The 13397-nt window shown below is 48.9% G+C and overlaps 1 protein-coding gene across 1 annotated transcript in view; it reads left to right on the top strand.

Annotated features, from left to right (window-relative positions):
* ABCG8 (ATP-binding cassette, sub-family G (WHITE), member 8) overlaps window positions 1–4477 on the top strand; it is a 28542-nt gene extending 24065 nt beyond the window's left edge. The window contains exons 9-13 of the mRNA XM_006882377.1: window positions 378–577; window positions 983–1059; window positions 2326–2593; window positions 4122–4249; window positions 4340–4477. Of these exons, the coding sequence (XP_006882439.1) occupies window positions 378–577; window positions 983–1059; window positions 2326–2593; window positions 4122–4249; window positions 4340–4477 (811 nt within the window). The remainder of the gene's footprint in view (window positions 1–377; window positions 578–982; window positions 1060–2325; window positions 2594–4121; window positions 4250–4339) is intronic.
* Window positions 4478–13397: the final 8920 nt, after the last annotated feature.

The raw sequence follows: 13397 nt of genomic DNA, 5'->3' as shown, positions 1-13397 counted from the left end.
GATGGGTGTGTCAGAGACGGTGCGATTGGCACAGGACAGAGCAGAGTTTAGGGCTGTTGTACATAGGGTCACTATGAGTCTCAAGCGACTTGACAGCACATAACAACAACAACAACAATAATATGTCTTTGTGCATCTGAGTGGTTGTGCTTTTAGGATTGTTTAAGTAAAATGGCAAGGCTGATACATTTATGAAAAAAAAATCATTTCTTGAGTATCATCAACTCTGGGACAGATGTTTTTGTCAATGACTTAATTTAATCCAAACAGTGACTGCGGTGATACCCTCACCCCCTTTTGCAGACTGTAAGGGATTTCCCCTCAGGCCACCAGGCCTCTTGTGTATTGTTCTGGGACCTCCTCTTTTCTTTTTCAAGACGTCAGATCTCCAATGATTTCCGAGACCTGCCCACCCTTCTCATCCACGGAGCAGAGGCCTGTTTGATGTCGCTGATCATTGGGTTCCTCTACTTCGGCCACGGGGCCACCAAGCTCTCCTTCATGGACACAGCAGCCCTCTTGTTCATGACTGTCGCGCTCATCCCTTTCAACGTGATCCTGGATGTCATCGCTAAATGTGAGTGCCACCAGAACTGGAGGTCTGCTGTCCCCACCCTCTAAGCTGGAGAAGAAGACTCTGACGAATGCTTTAGTTATGATTATGAAATAAAACAAGATAATCATCATAAAATTTGCACATTAATATTAGCGTGCAAATGACCAATGAGTCTTAGCAATAATTACTATCCTGGCGGTATTTATACTTGACAATAACTTCAAGTCACAGAACAGCAAAACGTCAAGTACTTGTCCTGATCTGACTTGTTGGACGAAACGCCTAAATTAGGATGGCTCGAACAGGTCTATTTTCTAAGAATAGAACATACATGCAGTATAACTATTTTCAGTTGTATGGAGAGGGACTCAGACACTGTACATGGATTTTGCTTTTTCACACCTTTCCCCCACCCCCCCACCATAGGTCACTCGGAGAGGGCCATGCTGTACCATGAACTGGAGGATGGACTGTACACCGCGGGCCCTTATTTCTTTGCCAAGGTCAGGGCTGAGAGCCAGCAGTCACCTGGGGCGGGGACCCAGGCTCTGTCTGCCTGTGCAGAAACTACAGAGAACAGGCTAGGTGACAAGGGGACAGGCCATCCGCCTGTGGCTGTGCCCCATCTGTGCTTGCAGATGCCACACTGCTAGGGGAGCCAGAGATTCAGTCCAAACATTGACAAGAATGCCAGGACTGTGGATCAGGAATGGCACTCTTCTACGCAACACAAACAGCAGTTTTTAAAAATCATTTTAACATTTTTTTTAAGAAACACACATTTTTAAAAAAATCATTTAACATTTTTAAAAATTTTATTTTTAATAAGTTTTCCAGGTGTGTTCTGTTTTTTATTTTCTTTGCAGGCGACTCAACGGCACATAACAACAACAACAACAAATACCTATTTTTTTTTACTGTAATTTTAATGAAAATTTATAGGAAAGTTGGATTTTCATTCATTGTTGCACATTTTCCTTTATCTCCCTCCATTTTCCCTCCTCCAATTCACATTTTAAAAAAAAATCATCGATTTTTGCACAATTTCCTCCCTCCCTCTACCCTCCCCCTCCCCCAGCCCACTTTGCTATGCACCTCTTATTCTGGATTGTTGTCATACATACAATGCCTAGTCATATATTCGTTTTAAGGTAGTTCTTTCCCTCATCTGTTTATGTTTAACATTTTAAAGAGTGGAAAACACTCAGACTTTATCTCTCCCGAGTCTCACCTGCCAGGGAAGCAAGCTGGGCAGGTGTTATTGTCGTTCCAGTGAAGGGACGCACAGAAAGGCTGAGCTGCTGTGCCGAGGTCACACAGCCTAGTCCCAGGCAGGTGGCGTGGGGACCTGTAACCAATCCTTGGACAAGCAGCCTTCGCACCCCCGTGCGGGCAGTTCCTGCCAGCCTAGCTGGCCACAGGGAGCCCGGGGTGGTAGCGCAGGCTGGCCTGAGGACCAGGACTGCCATCACAGCCTCCTGAGGCAGACTGGTCACCACGAGCTTAGGACGCTGGGACCTTTGGGGATTGCTACCTTGAAACATGGGTGTCCCTGGGTGGCACAAACAGTTGAGTATTTGGCTACTGGCAGAAAGGCTGGCGATTGGGTGCCTCTGACAAGCTCTTTGGGAGATGGGCTTTGTGATATGCTTCTGAGAAGTCCTAGGCTTGAACTCTGGAGTGTAGTCTGCGCACAGTTGGCCACCAGGGACGACTAAAGCTGAGAAGCAACCTGCAAGTGTCATCCCAGAGGTGCTCATTCCTTGCAGATCCTGGGGGAGCTCCCGGAGCACTGCGCTTACATCCTCATCTACGGGATGCCCACGTACTGGCTGGCCAACTTGCAGCCCAGACCTGAGCCCTTCCTGCTGCACTTCCTGCTGGTGTGGCTGGTGGTCTTCTGCTGCCGGGTCATGGCCCTGTTCATCGCTGCCTTGCTGCCCACCTTCCACATGTCCTCCTTCTTCGGCAATGCTGTCTACAACTCCTGCTACCTCACGGGGGGCTTCATGATAAGCTTGGACAACCTGTGGACAGGTGAGGCCTGCTCACCCTCACCCGGTTAGCTTTGCTGTAGGCCTTGGATGGCTTGTTGACACCTGCTTTGTCTGGAGATGAAAGCTTCATGCTGGTTTTCTGTGGACAGAGTCTTGTCCAGCTTTCCCCTGCACTGTCTCCAGGAGGCAGGAAACTTCTCCCATTACCCACTGACATTTGCAAGAAACACTTGACTCTTTCTTCTTCAGGCTCCACTTTTGCCAGTCAGCCAGGCCATGGCTGCCTCCTACTGGCACCAGTTGTCATCACGTCAGTTCTGACCCATAGCAGCCCCACATGGGATAAAGTAGTCTGAGCCCCAGAGGCTTCTGAGCAGGCCTTCTTTCACCCCCAGGTGGACCCAAAATGCCAGTCTTTCCGTAAGCAGCTGTTTGTGACCCCTAACTGCCTCCCTAGTCTTTCTGAAATGCCCCCACTGATCCCTCACATCCCCTAACCCTCACCCCAGGCGGTGGGCTTCCTAATGTGTAGTTCATACTCTCCTGGGGCTGTCCCTTCCTGCTGGTTCAACCCAGCTCTGGAAGCCCCCCTTCCTCCTGCGGCCTGTCTCTAGGTGGCTCTTTGCTGTTACCTGCTGGTGAGGCCACTCCTCTTCAGGTGTGTGCGGAGTAGGGGCCTTGGCACGGTGGGGACGCTGGGAGCAGTCTTGTCCTCCGAGGCACTTCTGGGCAGCCTTTCAATCAAGCCCTGAAGTATTTACACCACCAGCCTCTCAGCTGGTAGTTAAGTGCGTAACTATCTCATCACTGCTTTTCAGCTGGTAGTTAAGTGCTTAACTATTCACATCACCCAGGTTGGATTTTCAGGGAAACATATCTCCTCTGTCAGCCGGGAGCCCCTCTTGCTCCTCCTCATCTTCCCTTGGGCCCCCCCTCGCCCACCCTGCTTCCTCCCCTCGTCCTCCCTTGGCCCCTCCTTGCCACTCCCCTTGTTCCCCCTTGCCCCCTGCTTGCCTCTTCTTGGCCCCCACTTGCCCTCCTCACCACCCCTTGCCCCCTCTTTACCCCCTTACCCTTCCTCGGCCTCCCATTACTCCCCTCACAGGCTGCTTGCCCCCTCACCCCCTCTCCCCTCCTCACCCCTCCTCCCCTTCGCCCCTCCCCTGGGAGGCCTTTCCTAGCTCCCACAGGCGGAGTTCATTGCTCCTCATCCCACCACCATGACACCTCAGAGCAGGCAGTGCCCAGGCTCCAGAACCTCTGCCCTGGGCTGCCAAGTGTCCATGTTCATGGCTGTGAGTGGTGAGCACATGCTGTGGGCAGATGAAGGCTGCTCGGAGCTTGTGGATCGGATGTGGGCTTGGTCCCTCAGACACTCGCCGAGTCTCATCGCAGTCCCTCAGTGCCCCTTGTGCTCTTGCCCCTTTGCTGCCCCCTCCCTTGCCTTCCCTAGGCACAGTCACTGTGGTCCCGGCTCCAGGGGCCTGTCTCCCGAGGGGAAGGGGCTAGTCCTTTGTGCAGATGGGCTGGCTGCTGTCACAGTCTAACATACCTGTCACTGTCTCCAGTGCCCTCATGGATTTCCAAGGTGTCCTTCCTCCGCTGGTGCTTTGAAGGGCTGATGCAGATTCACTTTAAAGGACACACGTACTTCCTGGAGGTTGGCAACCTCACCATCTCCATCCCAGGAGATAAGGTGAGTAGTGAAGGGGCCCAAGCTGCAACCCGTTCCGTGTTTATAATGGACAAACATGCAGCTGAGCTGACTGGGTGTCCCTGTCTCCAGATCATCCAGAGCATGAACCTGGACTCCTACCCGCTCTTCGCGATCTACCTCATCCTCATCGCCATCAGCTGTGGCTTCATCATCCTGTACTATATGGCCTTAAAGTTCATCAAACAAAAGTCGAGACAAGACTGGTGATGCATGCCCAGGCTCTTGCCTGCTGATGAGGCTTTTTGAGGAGACCCTCCACCTGCCCTCGCCAAGAACCTTCTCTGGGACGATAAGGACATTGATGGTCCAGATGCTCAGCTACACCTGGCCACGAGCTGCAGTGTCACGAGCCGGCCACAGGATGGCAGTAGAATAAAGACAGTCAAAAGGGATTTCTGCTCACTGGTGGGAATTTGCGATTTACTGGAAACCTGAAAACCTGTGGCATCTACAACGTTGCTAATTTATTTCCTCTTGATATGTATTTATATAGGCAATTCAATTAAAGATGGGCACAAAGTGTGCAGGACTTGAGTAGCCATATGAAGTTGGGGCCTGGAGGGAACAATAACTTAACTAGTGTGATGGTTTGACTTCATCTTGCAGGTTCCCCAAGCTCTGTGTTGTCACTCTCAATACAGAAAGCCGTCTTCTAAATCATCACAGCGAGATGCCAGCCCTTCATATTTTTTTTTTTTTGTGAAGCAACAGAATCCAAACACTAAATGGAGAAACATTTACATTTGTTGAGCATCTATCTATTGTGTTCTAGACTGTTCGCACTGTAAATAGATGACATCAGCTAACTAACTCTCAGAACAATGCTTTGAGATAAGCAGATCCCATTTTCTAGTCAAGGAAACTGAGGCATGGGGGAAATCAAATTTCCCAAGGAAGGTGAGAGAGCTGCTATGGGGCTCAGCTGAGGCCTTTGAAGGGTGGAGGAAGCAGGTAGCCTGCAAGGCAGAGGGGCCTGGGGAAGCCATAAGGTGTGGCCTCAGCCTGGCCTCCTAGAATTTCACCTCAGGGCCTGGGCTGGTCTCTGGGCAAGCCGCAACCTTTCACAGTGACCAGACCTGCGTGTGTTGGGAGGAGAAGGACTGTTTTCAAAGGAAAATTTGAGTCTGGAACAAAACAAAACAAAACAAAACAAAACAAAGAGGTGGTGGATGTTTGAGACCACCACCGCTTTTCCTGGGCCCTTCCTGCTTCAAGGGTGGTTGAGGATTGTCAGATCCCAGAGCATTTGGGTCAGAATCTTCTAAGCGGCTTGTGGGGAGAGTGGTGTGTCTGTGGAGAAGCAGCGTTCTGGCCTACATGTCCTACTGGCATGCTTGCGGTGCCCCTGCGCCCTCACGCGGGTCCAGGTAGAAGTGCTCCACAGAGTTTGCAGTGGGTAGATCTCGAGCCCCTTGCAGAATGCAACAATGAAAGAATGGAAATCCAAAATCTCTGTAAATTTTCATTAAAATTAATGAATAATAATAATAATATTTTTTAATGAAAGAAAATCCCAAACTGGTGAACGTTTACAAAAGCTTCAAAGGTCAAGGCCGTGAAGGTCAGACTTTCTAAGGATCTGTTCTAAACTAAGGGAACCAGGGAGAGATAATGCCATCCAAGCCCTGACTTTGATCTCGATCCTTTCAACTGGGAAATGGAGTGGACACCACCTTCCACATGAGGAAATGATTATCCGGGGCTCCTCCTTCTACAGCACAACCGTACACATCACTCCAACGGACAACTCATCGCGACCCTGTGAGCCGCAGCTCGGCCTTGCCGTCTTCTGCTTCTTCCTCACCATCCTGATACGCTGAGGTCGTTGTTACAGAACTGTGTCAATCCGTCCTTTTGGGTGTCATCTCCTATTTCTCTGAGCTGCCACCTTTCCTACCATGATGCCCCTTTCCAAGGACTGCCCTCTGCTGACATGCACGGAGTCTCGCCATCCTTGGCTCGAAGGAACACCTCGGTTGCATGTCCTCCAAGACAGACATATTTGTTCTTTTGGGAGAACATGGGATATTCTACCACCACACCTCAAGGGCCTCGATTCTTCTGCTGTCTTTGTTCATTGTTTAACTTTCTGATACAACGAGCACAATTTAAAAGATCTTAGTATTTAAACGGACATCTTCCTTTTTACCATTGTAGACCCTTCTTACTGTTCACTCGGTCCAACAACCTTCATAGAAAAGGATCTAGATCTGCAACAATGAATGACCTGAAATCCGAAGTCTCCATAAACTTTCATTAAAATTAAGAAATAAAATTAAATAGAAAAGGAACTAGACCCAAATCAGGGCTTGGATGGCATTATCTGTCATCTCTCCCTGGTTCCCTTAGTTTAGAACAGATCCTTGGAAAGTCTTTGACCTTCACGGCCTTGCCCCGTGAAGATTTTGTAAACGTTCACCAGTTTGGGATGTTCTGATGTGTTCTCATGATAAAGTTTCAGTTATGCACCTCCGGCAGGAATGTTAGAGCGATGCTGTCTTCTTCAGTGGGCTCTGGTGTGGCTATTGCAGGGGGCAAGGGACCCAGGGCAAGGGCAGGAAATGGAGGTGTGCCAGCGCTGGCCATTGCTTGAACTTTTCCTAGTTGTGATATTCCATCCCGTGAACGTTCAAAGATGCCAGGGTGAACCCAGCCCCAGAGATGCTGACCCCCACTCTTCTGGGTTGGCACCTGGGCATCCCTTTCGTTTAGAATCTCCCCCATGGGAGGGATATCACAGTGACTGCAGCAAAGGACTCAAGTGTGTCACAGATGCTGAGGGTGGCACAGGACAGGTCAGGGTTCAGGTCTGATGTTCACAGGATCGCTGCGTCACAACTGACTCATTATTAACTGATTATTATTTTTGTGTGCGTGTACCATCAAATCGGGTCTGACTGGTACAGGATGAGATTGTCCTTCCTTCTCCAGCAGAGCATCTGGTGGATTTGAACCGCGTACCTCTGTGATTGCAGTGCAGCTTCTTGCCACTAGGCCACCAGAGCTCCCCACAACTGACTCTTAACAACACTGAACAATGACAATGTGAGGATAATCTCTGCTTTGAAGCACAGTGCTCTGCATGAGCAGATCCCTGTTGCACACGAAGTTTGAGATGTCTATTTAAATATCAAATATCAAAGTAATCCTCTACGATCAGTATTGTACACCAGATTCCACGCACACGTTTCCTGAGAAGCACCAGAGTAAATATCTTGGGTTTTGAGTGTATAATTACTCGTCTCTATGGCTGTGGAGTAAAAGCAGTTGTGGAGGACAGGGAAGAGTGGGTGGATCGGCTTTGTTCTTATCAAACAGTATTTACAAAGATAACTTGTGACTCATTTCAGTCTGAGGCTGTAGTTTGTACACTTTTGATCAAAAGCTAAGGGCTGTACAGTATTAAGCCTGCCAGTATCAAGTTATGCAATTGATTGGGGAATTTTGTATTAAGTAGAAAATAATTGCCCGTGTCATTATTGTTATGTGCTGTCGAGTTGCTTTTGAGTCATAATGACCCCATGTACAAAAGCCCTGATACCTGCTCTATCCTATGCCAACTTTACTGTCTCCGACACACCTATTACCCCAGTCACTGTATCAATCCATCTCATTGATGGTCTCCTCCTCTCCATCCCTCCATCCTCCCAGGCATGATGTCCCTCTCCAAGGACCAGTCCCTCCTTGTAACATGCCCAAATTATGTTAGATAAAGCCTCAAAATCCTTGCTTCCAAGGGGGAGCCTGCTTCACCTTCTCTAGGACAAACCTGTTTGCTATCTTGGCAGTCCATGATATATTCAATACTCTTCTCCAGCACCACAGCTCAAAGGTATCAATTCTCTTTCTATCTAGTCACTGCCCAACTCTGATGCATAGCAAGCAATTGTGAAGACTATGGCCTGAATCAGGTGCACCTTAGTCTCCATTCTGATGTCATTGAACTTCAGTACTCTGGAGAGGTCCCTGACAGCAGACATTCCCAAAGCAATTCATCTCTTGGTTTCCTGGCTGCTGGTACCAAGAGTGTTGATTGTGGAGTCAAGCAAACTAAAGCTGTGAACAATCTCAATCTCTTATCCATCATCATGATACCAGTTGGCCCTGTGGTGAGACTCTTTGTCTTCTTGATGCTGAGCTTCAATCCATATTGTAGGCTGCAGTCCTTGATCTTCTGCAGCAGGTGCTTCAGGTCCTCCTCAGTTTCAGCAAGCAGGATTGTGTCATCTTCATAACAGATTGTTGGTGAAGTAATGAATCTTCCTCTAATCCTGATGCCACATTCCTCCTTAAACAGCCCAGTCTCCTGAGTAATCTGTTCTGCATATAGATTGAAAAGATATGGAGACAGGACACATTCCTGGTGTACACCCCTATTAATGCAATTATTTCCTGATGTGACTTAAAAAAACAAAAGCACAAAAAATGCCCCTCCCAGATACTCTATGTTCTAGGTGCCCATCTTTGTTGCTGAGTCAATTCTGACTCATGGTGACCCCCATCAGGTTTCCACGACTGTAAATATCAATGGGAGGAGATGCCCCCACCTTTCTCCAGTGGAGTGGCTGCTAGCTGCCCAGCAAGGAACTCACTCCCGCTCCAAGTTCCATACAGAGGTGATGAAGTCATGGTTTGCTCCTTGCTCAAGCCTGTCTCCTTGGGCAGGCTCACAGAAGTTGATCTTGCATTTGCTTTCCCTGCCCGACTTTTCTCAAACTCTTGTGTTTAATCTCAGGTTAAACAGCTTACAGCCATGATGTTCAAATCAACATCAAATGCAATTGGTAACTATAGATGTGGAGTAAGAGGTTCTACTGAGACTCACATCAGTCATTTGTGGGGGAGTTTAGCTCCCCTCACCCCGTCCTCTCTTTGGGGGCCCTCACTTCGCTTAGCCCAGGCACGGGCACACACACAGGCTGAGAAATGAGCAAGGAAGCGGCCACACAGGGCAAGTGGTGCCTCCTACTGCTGGTTGACCGTGGGGTGTGGCAAGCATACCCAATGTTCTTCAAAGGTTCAGAGACGGGGAAAGGGGGTGAGCCTGGAGTCGGAGCAGGAGTGCTCAGATCAACCTTTCAAGGCTTACGTGTGATGCAGTGAACTGGTTTGTTTTCACCTGGGTGCAGGTGGGCTGAGCTCTCAAATTAGAGGTCAGCAACCCTTGCTGTTAGTGGGAGGTTTGTATACAGAGATTGTTGGGGCTCTGCAGACCACCTGAAGAAGTCTTGGTTGGGTCGTGTTCTGTGGCTCCTTTTTCTTACCTTGTAGGTGCAGTCTCAGGTCAGCTTGTTTTCTGTGCTATTCTTGGAATGTCCTGTGTTTTTGCCAGTTCAACTTTCCACGAGTAGTTAAGCAGGCTGGAACCGGGGAGAGGGCTTTACCAGAGAAGCAGAAATTCTAGGGACAATGAGGCCGTTTTGTTTTACCTATCAGTTCTGAATTGTTCTTAGGTGCCATCGAGTTGACTATGACTCACAGCGACCCTATTAAGAACAGATCTGAACCTTGCCCTGTCCCCTGACATTCTCACCATCTCTGATAGAGAATTCAATTTTTACAAGTCACCTGGCATTTGTTTTTGAGAAAATAATTGGTGCTTTGTTTCAAGCCGGCCTTGTGTCCACATGGCGTCTGCCTGAGGCGTGTCACAGGAAAGGTGTGGGTGGGCAGGCGGAGCCCAGCCCCGGACACCAGCCCCTGAGAGCGAAGCTGTAACAGTCCTGCTGGAGCAGTGCGCTGAGCTTTTCAGAGGTTCACTACCTCAAAAGCGAACGACACTTCCCAGCTACGCCAGTGCTCACATTGTACTGGGATGTTTGTCTGTCTGCAAAGCTGGAGAGACAGAGCTCTGTTTTCTGAAATTGTTCAAATGCTCCACTGCCCCATTAATAAAGTTCCTGGGTTTTGTGGATTCCACCGGTGAACAGCCCCGGAAGCAGGCTTGTGCTCAGCTGAGTTTATCTTTCATGTTCTTGGGACCCGCTGGAGAGGTTTACCTCCTGACAGAACCATGAAAATGATTCCATAGGTTTTTAAAGGACTTCAACACCAACAGCCTAGCTCTCAGCAACAAAGGAAATGAACAGAAAATGGCATCTTTGAATCGCTCAGAGGCCCCACGCAAGGACACCCCTGGATCCCTCAGGGGGACCCCTTTTGAAGGCACCTCCGGACCAGGGAGGCTATGTGAGGGTGCCTTTGGATCCTGCAGGGACCCCGTGTGAGAGTGCCTCTGGATTCCACAGGGAGCCCATGCAAGGAAGACACCCCTGAATCCCCCAGGGAGCCCGTACAAGGACACCCCTGGGTCCCTCAGGGAGGCCGTACGAGGAGGACACCCCTGGATCCCTCAGGGAGCCTGTGCAAGGACACCCCTGGATCCCCCAGGGAGCCCGTATAAGGAGGACACCCCTGGATCCCTCAGGGAGCCCTTCCAAACACAGCACGCATCCTATCAGAGAATATGGAGTGGGATTGGAAATAACACCCCTGGATCCCCCAGGGAGCCCGTATAAGGAGGACACCCCTGGATCCCCCAGGGAGCCCTTCCAAACACAGCACGCATCCTATCAGAGAATATGGAGTGGGATTGGAAATAACACCCACATTCAAGCCTTTCTGGGTGCCTCTCCCTGATCTATCTAGTCCAGGTGGCAGAGCTTACACTGCGGGGAGGTCAGTCTGGAAGAATGTCAGGAAGTGCCGTGTACGAGCTGGCACGGCCAGGAGTCAGAGTGCTGCCTGAAGAGGATTCTCTGGGAGGAATCTCAAAAGCCAACCGCCATCCAGGTCAACATGCAGACATCTAGGCTGGGGGAGCTTGTCAAAGGCTTTTTTGCTCTATCTGGACCCAATTTTTTTGTTTCCTTATTCACAAAGGGAAAAAGATAAGTGCCTATTTGAATTTGCTAATGTTGCCATTTCCTTTATTTGTACCAGGGCTTCTAATGTGGGCTTTGTAAAAGTCTGCAAGGCTGAAAGCAGGATACATTTCTAATGGAAACATGCCTGCACGTGATTGTACGACAGCAAGGGGAGAAATTACTGTGATTTTGGACCCCCTGCAGCTACAGGCTCCATCAGACCTCAGGAATGTTGCTTTCATTTATAGAAACTACACAAATACTGGTTTGTGAAGAAGACAAACACTGAGTGAAAACTATTCGAGTGCATAAAAAGGTATGCAACACACACACACACACACACACACACACACACACCTCTCACTCTATCTGCAGGCCTGTGTGAAAACTATTCAAGATTAGTACACACACACACACACACACGCACACTCTCTCTCTCTGCAGGCCTGACATTGTACCAGGAAAACCAAGTTGTAATAAAGCTTCCTTGGTCCTGGAACCTGGGAACTTGGTGATGCCCAGCTTTAGATAATTAATTCAACGGAAGAAAACAGCTTTCTGATTTTTTTCTGAGTTTTTCTTGTTGTCGTGTACTATTGAATCAAATCCAACTGGCACCGGAGGAGACTGCCCCTCCTACTGGAGCAGAGCATGTGGTGGATTCGAACTCTGTGCCCTTTGTACTGTAGTGCAGCTTCTTGCCTTCTAGGCCACCAGAGCTCTCTGGTGCAGTTTTTATGTGTCCAGATCAGCAACCTCTTAGCTGTGACAAGATTTTAGCTGGACTCTCACACCTCTCTGGTATAGCTCTATTTATTCTTTTTCATCTTATAGAGGTGACTACCCACATCATTAGGATGTGCACAACTTCACTTCTCTAGCTCTGTTGAAAGGACTACCGACCACGGGTGCTGCGGGGCTGTGGGGACACACAGCAGCAGCCCTCACCCAAAAGGCTCACAGTCCGCGTGGAAGACAACCACCCCGCCATGAACTCTATTCTGTTCACGAGGCTGTGGAAGCCCAGGGGCAGCAGGATGAAATTATCCAAGTGCTGCCAACTTTGCTTCTCAAAGATCTCAATTATCTGCCTACCTGAGAACACCACCTGTAATGCGAGATCTATATTTGGACCAGGAGGCAGTTGTTAGAACAGAGCAAGGAAGCACTGCATGGTTCAAAATTGGGAAGGGTGTACGCCAGGGCTGTATCCGGTCTCCATGCCTTTTCAGTCTATGTGCAGATCATCCAGGAGGCAGGGTTATATGAGAAGTGTGGCATCAGGACTGGAGGAAGACTCATCAACAACCTGCATTATGCAGATGACTGAGGAGGACCCGAAGCGCTTGCTGCAGCCTTCATATGGATTAAAGCTCAACATCAAGAAAACAAAAGAATCTCACCACTGGGCCAACTGGCAGCATGATGACAGAAGAGGTTGAAACTGTAAAAAGGTTTAGTTAGCTTGGCTCCATAATCAACACTCACCAGCAACCAGGAAATCAAGGTAAACTGCATTGGGAAAGTCATCTGTGAGGGACCTCTCCAGAGTACTGATGAGCAATGTCAGTCTCGAAAACTATGGTGCACCTGATCCAGGCCATGGTCTCATAATTACTTGCTATGTGTCAGAAAGCTGGACAATGACTAGGGATGATAAAAGAATTAATGTCTTTGAGCTACAATGTTGGAGAAGAGTATTAAATATACTACAGACTGCTAGGAGAACGAAGAGGTTCATCCAAGAGAGGGTGAAATTAGGCTGCTCCTTGGAAGGAGGGATTCTGAAGCTTTGTCTGACCTACTTTGGACATGTTGCAAGGAGAAACCAGTCCTCGGAGAGGAGTATCATGCGTGGGAGGGAAGAGGGACAGCACAAGAGAGGAAGACTTTCAATGAGATGGACTGCCTCAGTGACTGGGGTAAGGCGATCAGTCTGTCAGAGATAAAGTTGGCTCAGGATAGAGCAGCCTTCAGAACTATTGTACACAGGGTCACTGTGAGTCACAAGTGACTCACCGGCATACAACAAAAACCAAATCTGTAAAACATAAATTGCTGCAAGGGAGCTATGGTGGGCTAGTGGTAATGAGCCGCACAAACACACCAAAGACAAATTGTTGGGATCCACCAGCTGCTTCAAAGGAGAAAGATGGGAAATGTCTTCCTGTGCAATTTACGACCTCTGAAAACACTCTGGAGGGGCAGCTCACGGTTGGTTCTGACTAGTTAGTACACAGTAATAAAAATAAATGGTTGAT

Source organism: Elephantulus edwardii, unplaced genomic scaffold, assembly GCF_000299155.1.
Source record: "Elephantulus edwardii isolate Elephantulus edwardi_28Jun2011 unplaced genomic scaffold, EleEdw1.0 scaffold00019, whole genome shotgun sequence".
Lineage (NCBI taxonomy): Eukaryota > Metazoa > Chordata > Mammalia > Macroscelidea > Macroscelididae > Elephantulus > Elephantulus edwardii.
Note: the sequence above shows the minus strand (reverse complement) of the source record. Positions and strands in the feature narration are given on the sequence as shown.